This window comes from Ceratotherium simum, chromosome 20, assembly GCF_057802395.1.
Source record: "Ceratotherium simum simum isolate JZ-2026a chromosome 20, ASM5780239v1, whole genome shotgun sequence".
Classification (NCBI taxonomy): domain Eukaryota; kingdom Metazoa; phylum Chordata; class Mammalia; order Perissodactyla; family Rhinocerotidae; genus Ceratotherium; species Ceratotherium simum.
The window spans coordinates 668,930-687,189 of record NC_141919.1 but is presented as its reverse complement, the minus strand read 5'-3'; the positions used below and the strand labels follow the sequence as shown (position 1 = coordinate 687,189).

Here is an 18,260-nt window from a genome sequence, read left to right as displayed (position 1 = left end):
ACATGATTTAAGAGATTAATGCATAAAACCTGCTGATTATTAGTTTATGTTTTTGGACACAATGTATGAAGATGTAATTTTGTGACATCAATAACTGAAAGGGGGTGGGGAGGAGCAGAGTTTTTGTATGTTACTGAAGTTTAAGCTGATATAAATTAGGAGTATTATAACTTTAGGAAGTGAAATGTAATCCCCATGGTAACCACAAAGAAAATAGCTGTCAAATACACACAAAAGGAAATGAGAAGGTAATTTAAAAGATTCACTATAAAAAAGTAAAAAAAGATGAATGTGGGAAATGAGGGACAAAAAAGCTACAAGGCATATAGACAACACATAGCAAACTTAATGGAAGTAAAATAGAAGCAAGTTCCTCTTTGTCAGTAATTACTTTAAATGTTAAATGGATTACACACTAAAATCAAGAGAGGGGCCAGCCTGGTGGCATAGTGGTTAAGTTTTTGTGCTCCGCTTTGGTGGCCCGGGGTTTGTGGGTTTGGTCCCCGGGCGGGGACCGATGCACCACTCATCAAGCCATGGTGTGGTGGTGTCCCATATACAAAATAGAGGAAGACTGGCAACAGATGTTAGCTCATGGCCAATCTTCCTCACACACAAAAAAAAGAAACAAAGAAAGAAAAAGAGAGAGAGAGAGATTGGCAGAATGGATTAAAAAAAGCCCATGATCGAACTCTATGCTTTCTACATGAGACTTACTTTAGATCCAAAGACACAAATTGGTTGATAGTGAAAGGACAGAAAAAATATTCCACACAAACAGTAACCAAAAGAGAGCAGGGGTAGCTATACTACCAGACAATATAGACTTTAAGTCAAAAAAGTTTATAAAAGACAAAGAAGGACATTATATATTAATTAAAGGTTCAATACAGCAAGAAGATATAACAATTATAAACATTTACACACATGATGACAGGCTGTCGAAATATACAAAGCAAAAATTGACAGAATTGAGGAAGAGATGTTCCTACAATAATGAGACTTCAATACCTCACTGCCAATAATGGATAATATAACCAGACAGAAGATAAATAAGGAAATAGAAGATGAGGAAAATAAACCAACTATATCTAACAGACATTTATAGAACACTGTACCCAACAACAGAATACATATTTGTCTCAAGTGTACATGGCACATTCTCCAGGAGAGACCAAATGTTAGGATACAAATTAAGTCTCAATATATTTGAAAAGATATCATACAAAGTCTCTTTTACGACCACAACAGGAGGAAGATAGAAATCAATAACAGAAGGAAAACTGGAAAATTTACAAATTTGTGGCAATTAAACAACACATTCTTAAACAAACAATAGATCAAAGAAGAAATCACAAGGGGATTTAGAAAATACTTAGAGACAAGTGAAAAGGAAAACACAATATACTAAAATCATGGGATGCAGTGAAAACAGCGCTAAAGGGGGAATTTATAGCTAAATAATATGAAAACATTGGAAAAATATGGCAAAGAGGCTAAACCATACTTACTTTAAAAATTGTATTCATCTTTTTCCACAAAAAAATAGAATAATCCAAAAACAAATCACCAGTGTGTTGGATTGTTAGAACCATCTTTTTCCACAAAAAAATAGAATAATCCAAAAACAAATCACCAGTGTGTTGGATTGTTAGAAACATCATTCAAGCACTCCTTTCTGTGGAGAACCTCTATTAAGGAGTGATGCGCCCAAGTTTAAGGAAAATGCACACTTAGATGTGGTCCAGAGCTCAAGTCGTCTGTGTCTGCAGCTGCTGTGCTCTCCTTCAGGCAGAGGCCACTCTTGCTCTCGAAGACCACACAGAAAAGAAGGCAAGTGTGTGGGAAGTGCTGCACCAAGCCGACCAGCAAAAACTCGTGTGATGATCCCCAGGACCCTGAAAGTGCCTGGCACCATAGCAGCCAGCAAGACAGCACTCCTTGCTGGTGTCGCAGTTACCTACCCCAGACTGTCGCTCTCTGTGAAATCAGGCAGTACCAGAAATTGCAGGAGCTTCTGATCAACAGCCCTTTACAAATACTGGTCTGGAAAGTTGCTCGAACCTTGCAGCCCGACTTGTCTTCCAGAGTGGGGCCATCAGGGCTTTAGAGGAGGCCCCTGAGGGCTACCTGGTTGGCCTGTTTGAAGACTCCAGCCTCTGCTATCCATGCCAGGAGGTTCACCTTCCTGCCCAGGGACCTGCAGCTGCTATGGGGCTTCTGTGGGGTCTGTGGGGCAAGCACTCGGCCTGTGGGCCCCGAATAAGACATTGTTCATCCTCTTATGGGAAAGCAGACATTGGGTTTTGCTTTTTCCAAGAATAAGTTACTGAAACATGTGATGCAGATGGAAAAATAAAGAACTGAAACCCTCATTTCCATTTTAAATATAATATGTGGATATAGAGCATTAATGCAGGGAGTGAGGTCCAGCAATTAAAACTGATGGCAACTTAATGGTTTCTGTTGCACACTTATGTACAGTAGACTCCATCTTTTCACTATAACCTTCTATACTTGTTTTCCTATATCGTGTGACTACAGGCATATTTTGGCGATATTGTGGTTTGGTTCCAGACCACCACAATAAAGCAAATATTGCAATAAAGCGAGTCACATAAATTTTTTGGTTTCCCAATGCATATAAAAGTCATGTTAACACTATACTGTAGTTTATTAAGTGTGCAATAGCATTGTCTAAAAAACCAATGTACAAACTTTAATTAAAAAATACTGTATTTCTAGGGCCGGCCCCATGGCGCAGAGGTTAAGTGCAAGCGTTCCGCTGCTGGCGGCCTGGGGTTCGGACCCCTGGTGCGCACTGATGCACCGCTTGTCAGGCCATGCTGTGGCGGCGTCCCATATAAAGTGGAGGAAGATGGGCACAGATGTTAGCCCAGGGCCAATCTTCCTCAGCAAAAAGAGGAGGATTGGCATGGATGTTAGCTAGGGCTGATATTCCTCACAGACACACAAAAAATACTAAATTGCTAACCGTCATCTGAGCCTTCAGCAAATTGTAATTTTTTTTGCTGGTGGAGTCTTATAAAAATGCAATATCTTGTCAAAAGTGCAATAAAATGAGGTATGCCTGTGTTTCTGTGTTCTGCCCTGTTCCAATAATTTTGATATGAAAATAAATTATACTACCAAATAAAAGACTGCTTCTGTCTCATCACTTCATTGGATTTCACATTGTCTGCTGCTGAAGCACTTACAGATAGTCATGCCCACACCACTGATGAGTGCTTCCCTTGGAAATACGGAAGGGCCTCTGAGAAGTGAGCTCAGTCTCCCCTCAAGGTCCTTGTCAACATTATCCAGCGACCCAGAAGATGAGTTCTCAAACTCTGGCCCAAGTCCTGCCCCCATGAACTCTATACATTGCTAGGGGACACTCTACTACTTGAAATGGTGGGGGTTTTTTTTAGGTCCTGTCACACTTGTGGTGAAGAATGTAAAACCTCTTGCCTTTTGCCCATGATTAGAGCCAAATCAGCTGCTGATGTCTGAGTCCTCTTTTCTCAGGGGGTCACCATGATGTGATTCCATTACACAAGAGAACTCAGGATGCAGCTCCTGTGTTAAAAGGCACCATGGGTCACACCTGAAATCACCTTCAGTATAACAGAGAAACAGAACTTATGGCAGCAGTGGCATTATATGTTGCGAGCAGTTTTGTGTGTGTGTATGTTGTCAGTACTATCCTGAAGTGCGACTTCTCTCTAGCATGTTTATACATCTGGTTTGTATACCTGCTACCCTGGACTGTAGCGGAGAACCCAAGTGACAATACTTCAGCTTAGTTTTGGCTTCTAAAAGCTTCCATCAGAGAGAATCTCTGGGGGGGAGGAGGAGAGTTAGAGTCATAGGGGTGCTTTTTCTGCCTTTGTGGAAAAGCAATTTCCTGGGAACTGGATAATTAGAAAATGTTTTGGTCTAAGTCACATCAGCCAGATAATAGGGCCTGAGGCTTCAAAAATTTCAGAAATTGTGTCATTGGGTAGAGAGTTAGCATAATTGATACCACCATAGTGTGAGGAACTCCCACCTACCCATCACATCAAGGCTGCGTCTCCTTTACGCCTAATTCATTCTTCTGTTTTATTATGAATTATAATCTTGCTTCAAGCTCTTTTAAGGAACACAGACTTTTATTTTGATTTTTAATGATACTAGTAAAATAATGATGATAGCTATTATTTACTTATTTACTCTGTGCCAGGCATTAAGTACTGACATAGATTAACTAGAAAATGCCTCCCAAAAGGATTGTAAGTAATTACCATCATTATGCACATTTCACACATGAGGAAACTAAGGAACATAAAGAATTGACTTCCCCAAGGTCACACAGCCATATGGGTGGGAGGAAGGGAATAAATACCCACGGAGTAAAGTCAGTAAGCCACTTGGCAAATGCTGGGTCTCATAATACACTGGGGATCCAATATTCACTTTTATAATTTTTAAAATCAACTGTATTGAGGTGTAATAAACTGTACACATTTTTGGTACATTTTCACAACTCATTTTAATGAGTTGTGAAAATTTATACAGCTTTGTAAACACTACCACAATCTAGATATAGAACATTCCATCACACTAAAACATCCCCTTGTTCTCCTATGCAGTTAATCCTCACCCCTACTCTTAGGCAAACAATGGTCTGCTTCCTCTCTCTCCAGATTAGATGTCTTTTCTAGAATTTCATATAAATGGAATCACACAGCACTACTTTCTTGTGCCTGGCTTCTTTTCCCAGCCTAATCTTATTGAGATTTATCAATGTTGTTATATGCATTAATAGTTCCTTTCTTTTTATTGCTGAGTGGTATTCCATTGTAAGGTAGTATCACTGTTTATACATTTATCTGTTGATGGACGTTTAGGTTCTTTCTAATTTGGGGCTATTATGAATTTTGGTACAATTCTTTAAAAAATTATTTAAAAATTCTTTTTGTATAATTCTTTATGTTTCTCTGGGGGTAGATACCTAGAACTGAAATTGTTGGTTGTAGGTAAGGTATCATTACCTTTATAAGGAACTATCAAATGGATTTGTAATGCTATCACATTATAGTTTTAATTTGCACTTCCTTGATGATTAAAGCTTTGGACATCTTTTCTAGTACTTAGTAACCATCTACATGTATCTTCTTTTATGAAATGCCTGTTTTAATCTTTTCCTGTTTTGCCCATTTTAACTGCGTTGTTTGTATTATTATTGCATTATGAACATTCTTTACATATTGTGGATGCAAGCCTTTGTCAGATAATTGTATCTTTGTCCATAATTCTATTTCTCTCGATAATTCCATTTCTCCCAATCTGTGATTTTTTTCTCAAAATCCTGAAAAGCAGACACTTTAAATTTTAATAAACTCCAACTTATCTTTTTTGCTTTAATGTTCCATGCTTTTTTGTGTTATATCTTAAAAAATCTCAGTGTCTCAAAGTACAATTAGTTTCTTCTATGTTGTCTAACAAATTTTGTACTGTTGGCTCTTTTGTTTAGGTCTATGATTTATTTTGAAGAAATATGAAATTATGGTGTAAACATCAAGTTGCATTTAAAATATGTGAATATCCAGTTATTTTATCACCATTTTTGAAAAGTCATCCTTTCCCCATCAAATTACCCTGGAACATTTGTCAAAAATCAACTGACAATTTTCAGTTATAGCTCAGATAAGTAGCGAGCAGGAAAGAGTATTGCCTCTATCCATAAAACAAGAAAACAGCTGGGCAGACTTGAAAACTTTTCTTGAATGCATCAGACATCTGAGATAGCACAGCAAAAAACTAACCCAAAGTCTGGAAAGCTAGGTGGCTGCAGGGAGAAACAAGAGCCCAAGCAGTTGCTTAACTGAGACAGAGAATGCCAAATGCCATATAACATGACTGTAATGGAGAAGCTAGACATCACGCAAGACCAGATAGGTTATTTCAGCAGAGAAATGGAAAGTATAATAAACTTTAAATGCTAGAAATAAAAAACACAGTACCACAGTGATGAGTTCAAAGGGCTCACCAGTATACCTGACACAGCTGAGGAAAGAATCAGTAACACTGAAGATATGTATGTGTGTGTGTATATATATAAATATACATATTTGTGTGGGGGGGGCACAGATGCTTAAATGTATATGTTTTAAATGTACTGGTGACCCTGAGACAACACAAAAGTACATAGAAAATATTGTTTGGCTTCTTTGAAAGGAGACAGTTTAGTAACAATGGCTTTTCCTACATGCACAGGTCAGAAGGCAGCAGGAGAAAGGAAATGTAGTATGGGATTCTGAATTTTCAGATACTTCCTGTAAAAGGTTTATTTGTTATTAATATACATGTGGCAAAATGTAGCTGATGTCAGAATAGTTACTAAGCAAGAGGTACACAATTCTATCACAATGATGTTGAGTTCCAATACACATATAAAACAAATATGTGTTAAGTGGCATGCACATATACACAGATAAACAACAGAGAACTCAGAAAATACATACATTCAATGCTGTTCAATTTACACAATTTATTTCTTGTTCTTTTAAAGCTTCTTCTTCTAGTGAATGTTCATGAATAAATACTGTTATATTTCATTATATGTTTTAATACATATGAAACAACAGTTTTGATATAACAATTTCTAGGTAAAGGCTATTTCTTGCCTTTCTCAAATTGATAGATTTTCCCCTTGTAACACTCTGAGAGATATTCAAGTTTGATGACTTGAAAACTTTCACACATTCACAACTCAATTATCAGATATTTAATGAGATATTTTTTGATAAAGGATTTCCTACATATGTTGAAATGTTGGATTTCTTCCCCTGATATTTACCTGACTGATGAGGAAGAGTTGTGGATAAAAACTATGGTCATTTAGGATGTTGTCAGGGGATTGTCCTGTGTGATGTTTCTGATATACACTGACTTCAGATGTCCACAGAAATCATATTCATACACATTGTTAACTGAGGGCTGGTAAGTATATGTTTGTGTTAAGTATACCCAAACCTGTAGATGCTCAGGAAAGAACAAGTTTATTTCCCTGCTGCAAAAAGTCTGTGTACACGGAGCAAAAAACTCCATTCCACAGTCACTCTTTGACCCTGTGTCCTTGCATCTTGCACTCTCCCATCTTCAGTACATGAACCCCATGGTTTCACTGGGGGTAATCTCCACTCCATTCTGATAAGGGACAGAAGAAAACATTGAGAATTTAAGGGATGTATTTAACGAGACTTGTCATTGACCCCCACATCCCACTAGCCAGAGATTACTAATATGACCCCATTTGAATGACAAGAGTGGTTGAGAAATTTGGACTAGGTTTAGCATGAAAGAGAAGAGGAAATGGTTATTGGTGGAACAATTAATGGTCATTATATGACATATGGGGATTACCCCCGTATAAGTCAAATTGAGGGGTGACTTATAGTAGAAGGATTCCCACATCTATTACCTCATTTCTTGTCTGTGTTGATATACTTAATGAGGTCTCTACCCTCTGTGTATCTTCTGCTGTACTGAGAAAGCTGGTTTTTGGCTGAAAGTTATCATACACTTATTACAATCTGTTTTTTCACTGTGTGATTTCTCTGATGATGAATGAGTTTTGATTGCTGGTACAAAGTTTTCACATTTTTATTACATTCCCAGAGCTTTTCTGTGGTGTGAGTTTTCTGGAGATTGAGGGCACAGAGTATTTCTCATACTCATTATCTTTATAGAATTTCTTTGCTGGGTGAGTTGTCTGATCCACAATGAGGACTGCACTCTGGATGAAAGGCTACCCATATAAAATATATTTCAAGAATTTCTCTCCTGTGCAAGTTCTCTGATGTTTAGTGAAGGTTGGTATCTTGCAGAGGAACTTCCAAGTGTTCTTTATATTCATAAGGGTTTCTCTCCTACGTATTCTCTTTTGTATTGTGAGGTTTGATTTCTTTTTTTTCCTTTTTGTTTTGTGAGGAAGATCAGCCCTGAGCTAACATCCATTGCCAATCCTCCTCTTTTTGCTGAGGAAGACTGGCCCTGGGCTAACATCTGTGCCCATCTTCCTCCACTTTATATAGGATGCCGCCACAGCATGGCCTGACAAGTAGTGCATTGGTGCGCGCCCGGGATCCGAATCTGGACCGCCAGCAGCAGAGGACACACACTTAACTACTATGCCACGGGGCCGGCCTCCAAGGTTTGATTTCTAGCTTAGAGTTTTTCCTTATTCTTTACATTCACATCTTTAATTCCCTATGTGGGCTTTCTGATGTTCTCTAAGGCTTGATTTCTGGCTGAAAGTTTTCCCACATTTATCACATTTATAGGGTTTCTCCCCTGTGTGAGTTCTCTGATGTACTCTGAGGTTTGACTTCTGGCTGAAAGCTTCTCCACAGTGATTACAATTATAGGGTTTCTCTCCTGTGTGAGTTCTTTGATGTTTTCTTAGGACTGACTTCTCACTGAAAGCTTTTCCACATTCATTACACTCATAGGGTTTCTCCCCTGTGTGAATTCTCTGATGTCCTCTGAGATTTGATTTCTGCCTGAAAGTTTTTCCACACTCATCACATTGATAGGGTTTCTCCCCAGTGTGAGTTCTCTGATGTACTCTGAGGTTTGATTTCTGGCTGAAAGCCTCCCCACAATGATTACATTTATAGGGTTTCTCCCCTGTGTGAATTCTATGATGTCCTCTGAGTTGTGATTTCTGACCGAAAGCTTTCCCACATTGATTACATTTATAGGGCTTCTCCCCTGTGTGAGTTCGATGATGTTTTCTTAGACCTGACTTCAGTTTGAAAGCCTTCCCACATATATCACATTTATATGGTCTTTCTCCTGTGTGAGTTCTCCGATGATTCCTTAGGCCTGACATGTGGCTGAAAGATTTCCCACATTCATTACATTCAAAGGGTTTCTCCCCTGTGTGAGTTCTCTGATGTACTATGAGGATTGACTTGTAGTTGAAAGATTTCCCACATTCATTACATTCAAAGGGTTTCTCCCCTGTGTGAGTTCTCTGATGTATTCTTAGGCCTGACTTTGCACTGAAAGCTTTCTCACATCCATCACATTTATAGGGTTTCTCTCCTGTGTGAGTTCTCTGATGTTTTCTTAGGCGTGACTTCTCAGTGAAAGCCTTCCCACATTCATGACATTCATAGGGTTTCTCTCCTGTGTGACTTTTCTGAGGCTGAATCAGGTGTGAATTCATAGAGCAGGATTTTCCACATTCATTACACTCATAGGATTTCATCATTATGTGAGTTCTCTGATGTATATTAAAAGTTGACTGGTAACCCAATGTCTCTGTACATGTGTCAAGATCAGAGGATTTATTTGTTCTATGAGTTCTCTGATGCACTGGGAGGGCTGAATTATGGCTGAAATTCCTTCCATATTCAAAAGGTTTCACCGCTATATGAATTTTCTGATGTTCTCTACTGTGTGATTTTTGGCTGCAAGATTTCCCTTCTTTGTCAGCTCTTTGAGTGATCCTACTGAAATTATTTCTGTTTTCAGTGCATTCATATTCATTAAATTCACAGTGACTCTTCTCCTCTGAATGACTGTTATGACAGACTATAAAGGTTGATTTATCACAACGGTTTTCCCCAAATTTATAATATTTCACTTTTGAGTGGGTACTCTTAGATGTAAAAAGGGCAGTCTTTTCAAGGAAAGCTTTTTCACATTCATTATATTCAGAAGCTTGCCCCACAGTCTGAATTGTCTGATGCCGAATAACTTCCTCTTTATGACCAAAGGCTTTCACATTTTTACTATAAACAAAAGATTTCTCTCCAGTATTACTTCTGTCATCCTTAATACTGAGGAGCCATTTCTCACATACATTAAGCTCATGAGCCTTCTTTCTTGAATATTGACAGTGTGGGGCCAAAGAGCTGAGACGCAAGTAAGTAGGCCCTGTAGTGTCAAATTTACAGGGCATTGTTATTGCAGGAAAAACGTTTATGTCCAGATTACATGGTTTTCTTGAAATTCCTTGCTCTGTAGTCAATGATTGGTTGGTAAATAAAACTTGCCACAAACGTTTGCCTTGGTTTTCTAGGCTCCTCTCTGAGAGTTCCTCAGGTTGGGATTCTTCTAAAAATGAGAAAATTAAAAATATTTTATGATTTTTTTTTTGTGTGTGAGGAAGATCAGCCCTGTGCTAACATCTGCCAATCCTCCTCCTTTTTTGCTGAGGAACACTAGCCCTGGGCTAACATCTGTGCCCATCTTCCTCCACTTTATATGGGACACTGCCACAGCATGGCTTGCCAAGCGGTGCATCGGCGCCTGCCTGGGATCCAAACCGGTGAACCCCGGGCCGCCGCAGCGGAGTGCGCGCACTTAACCGCTTGCGCCACCAGGCCAGTCCCAAAATACTTTATGATATTTAACGCGCTTCGTATGGAATGGGACTTAGAGACATGTGCCCTATTATGTATTTGACTCCTTGGTTTTTGGCTCAGTTCCCCAACAATAAAGTAATTTCCAAGTGTGTATTCTCTCTTTTGTGTTGTTAAAAAACCTTTTTGTAGTGGAAAAGAGGAAACTAGAAATGAATATATACATATTTGGCATCTTAAAGTACAATTTTCAAAATTGGTTAAAGAAGAAGATACAAAGGAAAGGAATAATTAAGAATAGAGGATATATTTAAGAAGAGTTGGATCCTGGGAAGAGAAAATGTAGAGAATGGGATGAATTCAACAAGGATTACGGCACTAAGTAGATAACAAAAATCAATGGAGAAGGGCTTTCAGTGGATTTATCTGCTTTATTAACCTTTCTTAGTTTTTATTTTTTTACTGTTAGGTATACATCCATTACTTAATTTTTCATCTTCAAATGGTAAACTAAGCTCCCATCTTTTAAAGATGAGAATATCAACATGCTTACAATTTATTCCTTTTGTTAGCTTTCCCAATTCTACATTTTACTATTATTTCTAAAATTCAAATGTAAAGGCCTCTAAAAGGAGAGTGCTGAAAAACATTTCAAATTGCTCACTTCTAGCCAATCACTTTGGATCTAATTTTCTTGGATGCCTTCTGCCAGTATTCAAAAACTCACCTGGGGAGTTTTGGCTTAGAAATTCTTTCTTTAATAACCATGGATCTTCTTCTTGTTCCAGTGTGAAGATTAGTTCTGGTTTTGTAAAGCAGTACCCTATAAATGGGAAATAATTTAGCACTTGAGTTAACTGCATAAGTTTTACGGTTTCTCAATGTATAGGAAGATACAGCTTCAGAAGCAGCACATTGAGGGTGCTTACCAGAACTTTTTTGGGAGGAAGTGACAAGGAAAAACATTTTTGTTTTTGTTTTTTGTTTTGAGGAAGATTGGCCCTGTGCTAACATCTGTTGCCAATCTTCCTCCTTTTCTGTTTTTTTTCTCCCCAAAGCCCCAGTACATAGTTGTATATGATAGTTGTAGAGTTGTAGTTTCCTATGTGGGATGCCTCACCATGGCTTGATGAGCAGAGTAGGTCCTAGCCCAGGATCCGAACTGGTGAACCCCAGGCCACCAAAGTGGAAAGGGTGAACTTAACTGCTACGCCACCAGGCCAGCCCCCAAAAAACATTTTCTTATACTTTAAAGAATCAGTCTCCTTAAACTCCTGAATCACAAGCCTAAATAACATTAAATTCTAACATGGTCATTGTGTTTCAAATAAGAGATTTCATAAGGACTTCCAAATCTGGCCATAATGGAGTAAAAGGAACTGATTTCCCCCTCCATATCAGACATCTAAAAAACCATACAAACTATATGAAATGGTTTTTAGACTTTAGACAACAGGCAGTGCAGACAGAGACACCTGAGAATAGGGAAACAAATGAGGTGAGCCCTTTGATTGTCACCACTTACTGCTGAGAGTTTCCAACCCACAGCACAAAAAGAGAGCACCAAAACAGAGCCTGGCTGACTAAGTTGAGGCGACAGAATTGGATTTTAAGGTAGACATGGCAACTAGAATTTTTAGGATAAAATACCAAAGAAGAAAGAGCTGTACTGATACAGAGTCTTGGAGATCTGCAGAAGGGTCTCCTGAGTACTAACTTGTGCAAGTGTGTAGAGAAAAGACCAGTGAAAAAGAGTAGGCTGAAAAATCACCAAAGCACACACAGAGGTAAGAGGTTTCTGTTCTCACCAGCCAGGGTAGAAAACTCTCCTAATTCACGGCCAATTGGTTAGAATAACCAGAAGGGTATGTATTTCTGAGAAGAGGAACCTCATTAGTCCCAGACTAAAGTGAGCTCTGAATCCAACATAACAAAGCTTAAAGCAATACTTGAAAGGATTAAATTAATTCCAAATAACTTAACTACATCCCAGAAAAGGCCCCAAAAGATTTAAAATAATATAACAAAACTAGCAGCTAAAATATAAAAGTCATAACATCCAGCACCCAATAAAAATTACTAGTTATGAACAGAAGCAGGGATATAAAACTCTCATCAAAGACAAAAATCAGTAGCAACAGAGTAAGAAATGACACACATGATAAAGCTAATAATCAAGGCCATTAAAACAGTGAATATATGCCATATGTTCAAGAAGAGAAAGAAAAACATTAACGTGATGAAAAGAAAAAGGAAATTTATTTAAGAAGTTCCAAACTGAAATTCTAAATATGAAAAATACCTGAAATGAGAAAACAAATCAACCAAACAACAAATAAGAAAACATTGAATAGGATTATTAAAGAGTATAGATAACATATAAAGGAGAAATGACCTAAGACAGATTGATGACTTTAAGGCATAGCAATGAAAACTATGAAATAAGAAACTCACCGTGAATAAAGACTAGAAAATAATAAACAGCATTATCTGTGACGTGTGCGATAAGATCAAATAGTCTAACACATGTATAATTAGCATTTTAGAAGGAAAAAAGAAAAATAAAAAAAATTTCAAGAAATAATGGGCAAATGTTCAAATTTTGATGAAGTGTATAAACTCTCAGATCCAAGAAGCTAAATAAATTCCAAGGAGAAGAAACATGAAGAAAATCATACCAAGATACATTAAAATCAAATTGCTGAAAACCACTGATAATGAGAAAATCTTAAGTAGATAGAGAAAGATGTAATATGTACAGAGGAACAAAGCTAAGGATGAATGCTACTTGTCAGAAATTATACAAGCCAGAAGACAATGAAGTGACAATTTTATTTTATTTTTTTTTATAATTTTATTTATTTATTTTCCCCCAAAGCCCCAGTAGATAGTTGTATGTCATAGCTGCACATCCTTCTAGTTGCTGTATGTGGGACGCGGCCTCAGCATGGCCAGAGAAGTGGTGCGTCAGTGCATGCCTGGGATCCGAACCCTGGCCTCCAAAAGCAGAGCGTGAGCACTTAACCACTAAGCCATGGGGCCAGCCCTGAAGTGACAATTTTAAAGTACTGAAAGAAAACAAAATCAACCTAGAATTCTATACTTAGCAAATAAAAGACATTTTCAGACAAACAAAAGCTGAAAGAATTTATCTCCACCTGATAGGTATTACAGAAAAAATTCTTCAGACAGAAGAAAAATGCTATCAGGGGGAAATCTGGATTTATACAGTCATGCGCTGCATAATGATGTTTTGGCTAACAATGGACTGCATATACAATGGTGGTCCCATAAGATTATAACAGAGCTGAAAAATTCCTATAGCCTAGTGACGTCATAGCCATTATAATGCCATAGCACAATGCATTACTCATGTGTTTGTGGTGATGCTGGTGTAAACAAACCTACTGCACTGCCAGTCATATAAAAGTATGGCACATACAATTATGTACAGTACATAATACTTGATAATAATAAATGACTATGTTACTAGTATATGTATTTACTATACTATTCATTTTATCGTTATTTTAGAGTAGACTCTTTCTACTTATAAAAAAAGGAATACCATAAAACAGTATGCCGTGTTACACTGGGAGCAGCCTCATACATCTCATGTTTACCGTGTCTCTTGATTGCATCATTTTCTCTTGTGCTTAATTTAATCTCACACTGTTTTGTTCACCATGGCCCCTAAAGGTACAAAATCCACTGCTAATGTTGCCATTAAGACGCTACATCAAGCGACTGACCTGGAAACAAAATTAAGTGATTAAGGACTATTAAGGTGGAAAATCAGTGATGGTTACTACTCGCCAGTTAGGCATGTTCAATTCCACCATAGCTACAATCCTGAAGAACAAGGTGATGGAAGCTGTTAAAAGATCTGCTTCATGGAAAGGAATGACACTAACAAAAATGCGAGAAAGGCCTATATCAGGTGTGGAGAAACTTCTCATGACCTGGATTGAAGGCCAGACACAGAAGCATATCCCTTTCAACACCATGACGATCACGGCCAAAGCAAAAAGTTTGTTTGCAATGTTGAAGGAAAAGATTGGATCAAACTACAACGCTGAATTTACTGCTAGCTCTGGGTGGTTTAACCAATTCAAGAATCATTATTCATTACATAGTGTGAAAGTGAGTAGTGAGTCTGTGAATGCTGATGAGAAGGCAGCGGAAGAATTTTTTGGAAACTCTAGATAAGCTGATTGTAAAGGAAAATTACTTGCCAGAGCAAATACTCAATATGGATGAAACCTCCCTATTCTGGAAATGGATGCCTGAAAGGACTTTCACCCCTAAGAAGGCCAAGTCAACGCAAGGTTTCAAGGCTTTTAAGGACGGGATAACAGTCTTGCTTGGGAAGCGATGTTAAAGGCTACAAATTGAAACCCTTTGTGATGTGGCACAGTGAGAACCTCAGGGCCTTCAAGCATGTCAGTAAGCACACACTGCCAGTGTACTACAGGAGCAATAAGAAGTTATGCGTGACACAGCTCCTCTTCCAAGATGCCCTCCTGAATTGCTATGCCAGCGAAATGGATAAGTACTGTTTGGAGAATAACATACCTTTCAAGATTTTGCTTATTGTTGATAATGCTCCCAGACCTCCTCCTTTTATTGGTGATCTTCATCCCAATATCAAAGGGTGTTTCTCCCTCCAAATGCCACCTCTTTAATCTCATCAATGGATCAAGGAGTTAGAGCAGCTTTTAAGGCCTACTACCTGAGGAGGACCTCTGCTCAGGCTATTGCTGCAACTGAGGAAGACACTGATACAACTCTAGAAAGATGACAACATCTATGACTGCAGAACCTTGCTTGGGCGTGGGGTGATTTCACCAAGGAGTGTATGAATGGCATCTGGAAGGAGACACTCAAGAGGTTTGTCCACGACTTGAAAAGATTTGCCAAGGATGAAGAAATTGCAAAAATCAACAAGGCTGTGGTTGAGATGGCAAACAACTTTAACCTGGGTGTGGAAGAGGATGACAGTGAGGAGCTCCCAGAGGTGGTTCCTGAGGAACTGACTAATGAGGAGCTGTTGGAATTGGAACAGGAACGCACAGCTGAAGAAGAGGCAAGAGAAAAGGAAACCGCAGAAGAAGAAAAAGAAGAACCTCCAAGAAAATTCACAGTGATGAGTTTAGCAGAAGCTTTTGCAGACCTCAACAAGCTCCTTAAAAAGCCTGAAAACATGGACCCAACACTGAAATGTTTTCATTAATAGAGAGGAATGAATGTTCATGGGTGCTTTATCTGCTTACAAGCAAATATATAATGAAAAACAAAAACAAAAAAGAAACCAAGTAAACCAACATGGACATATTTCTGAAAAGAGTGACACCTCCTCAAGAAGAGCCTCAGGCAGGTCCTTCAGCAGGTATCCCAGAAGAAGGCGTTCTTCATAGGAGATGACAGATCCATGTGGGTTATTGTCCCTGAAGACCTTCCAGTGGGACAGGATGTGGAGGTGGAAGACAGTGATATTCATGATCCCGATCCTGTGTAGGCCTAGGCTAATGTGTGTGTTTGTGTCTTAGTTTTTAACAAAAAAGTTTAAAAAATAAGAAAAAAATTTAAAAATAGAAAAAAGCTTATAGAATAAGGATATAAAGAAAATATTTTTGTACAGCTGTATAATGTGTTTGTGTTTTAAGCAAAGTGTTATTACAAGAGAGTTAAGAAGTTAAAAAAAATTAAAACGTTTATAAAGCAAAAAAGTTACAGTAAGGGTATTATTGAAGAAAAAATTTTTTAAATAAATTTAGTGTAGCCTAAGTGTACAGTGTTTATAAAGTCTACAGTAGTGTACAGTGATGTCCTAGGCCTTCACATTCACTCACTGACTCACCCAGAACAACTTTCAGTCCTGCAAGCTCCATTCATATAAGTGTCCTATACAGGGGTACCATTTATTATCTTTTATACCATATTTTTACTGTACCTTTTCTATGTTTAGATATATTTAAATACAAAGATACTTACCATTGTGTTACAACTGCCTACAGTCTTCAGTACAGTAACATCCTGTATAGGTTTATAGTCTAGGAGCAACAGGCTCTACCATATATATAGCCTAGGTGTGTAGTAGGCTGTACCATCTAGGTTTGTGTAAGTGTACTCTATGACGCTCACATAATGACAAAATTGCCTAATAAAGCATTTTCAGAATGGATTCCTGTCATTAAGCAGTGCACAACTGCACACAGAAATAAAGAGCACCATGACCTGGAAACATGAGGATAAAAATAAAAGACTTTTCTCATTTTCAGAACTCTTTTTTCAAGAAAGGTAAATTATCTTTAAAACAACAACAAGTGAACAATACCACAAGAGATGGAAGGTAAAAAATGGGAAATTGTTATAAGATTCTTGTAATATATATGAAGTAATACATTATTTGAATATAGATTATGATAAGTTAAAGATGTACATTATAAATGCTAAAACAACCACATGACCACAGGAGAGAGGCACAACTAATAAACCACTAATATAGATGTAATGGAATCATTAAAAACACACAATTAATCCAAAGAAAGCAGCAAAAGTAATAAAAAGGGAAAAACAGAATGGAAAAATAGTTAGCAAACAGCCATATGGTACATTTAAACCCAACCATATCAATAATAACATTAAACATAAATGGTCTAATCATTGCAATTAAAAGGCAGAGATTAACATATTGAATATAAAAGCTAGACTCAAATATATGATGTCTACAAGAAATCCACTTTAAATATAAAGACACAGATAAGTTATAAGTAAAAGGAAAGAAAAAGATACCATGTAGTCATAATAAAAAGAAAGTCTGAGTGACTATATTAGTGTCAAAGTAAAAGTCACAAGAAAGCAATATTATCTGGGATAAAGAGAAATGCTACACAATGATAAAGGGAATAATTCATCAAGAGGACAAAACAATCCTAAATGTTTTTCTACCTTATAACACTACTTCAAAATATATGAAGTAAATCTGGATAAAACTGAAATAACCAAATCCACAATTATAGCTGGACAGTAACTGTATTTTTCGCAATAACTGATAGAACCAGTAGATGAAAAATAACTAAGGATATAGAAGACGAGCAATACTATTAACCAACGTGACCTAATTCCCATTTACAGAACACTGACTCATGGATTAAAAAAAAAAACCCAATTATATGCTGTCTACAATAAATTCATTTCATAAATACATTCAAATTGTTTTTCCCTTATAAGGTATCATTTTTCTCTTGTTGCCTTTAAGATTTTTTTCTTTGTCTTTAGTTTTCATAAGTTTGAAAGTCATGGAGTTCTTGGCTTGGATTCCTTTGGTTTTATCCTGTGTGGAGATTGCCCAGCTTCTTGAATCTGTATGCCCTCCCTCCTCAGACTCCGAAGATACAAACGTTAGAGGTTTTGTTGTAGATCCATACTCCCTAAGGCTCTGTTCATTTTTATTCAGTCTCTTTTCTTCTCTGTAATGACTGAACCATTTCTATTGTTCTGTCATAAAGTTCAGTGATTTTTCTTCCTCTGTCCTTTCCATTCTGCTGCTATGCATATGCATTGAATTTTTTTAATAAACTTTATTCTACAATAACTTTAAATTCATAGAAAATATGCAAAGAAAGAAAGGAAAATTCTTGTATACCCTGCACCCAATTTACCCTACTGTTAACATCTTATATTACTAGCAGATTTACCATAACGAACAATATAATATTGATACATTATTAAATAAAATCCATACTTTATTCAGATTTCCTTTTTTCCCCCAATCTCTTTTTCCTGTTCCACGATTCCATCTAGGATATCACATTACATTTAGTTGTCATGTCTCCTTAGGCTCCTCTAGATTGTAAGTGACTTGCCTTGTTTTTGATAATCTTGACAGTTTAGAGG

General features: G+C 37.4%; 1 protein-coding gene across 10 annotated transcripts in view; it reads right to left on the bottom strand.

Annotated features, from left to right (window-relative positions):
* Nucleotides 1-2,850: 2,850 nt before the first annotated feature.
* LOC147914324 (uncharacterized) overlaps nucleotides 2,851-18,260 on the bottom strand; it is a 46,013-nt gene continuing 30,603 nt past the window's right edge. For 7 of the 10 annotated variants that reach the window (XM_087444251.1, XM_087444255.1, XM_087444256.1 and 4 more), the window contains 2 exons: nucleotides 11,089-11,184; nucleotides 2,854-10,113 (listed from right to left, as the gene is read on the bottom strand). In XM_087444251.1, coding sequence (XP_087300377.1) covers nucleotides 8,249-10,113; nucleotides 11,089-11,184 — 1,961 coding nt within the window. In that variant the 3' untranslated portion in view covers nucleotides 2,854-8,248. Of the gene's footprint in view, nucleotides 10,114-11,088; nucleotides 11,185-18,260 lie in introns of all 10 variants that reach the window. The other 3 variants (XR_015555338.1, XM_087444259.1, XM_087444258.1) reach the window with 3 other exon arrangements.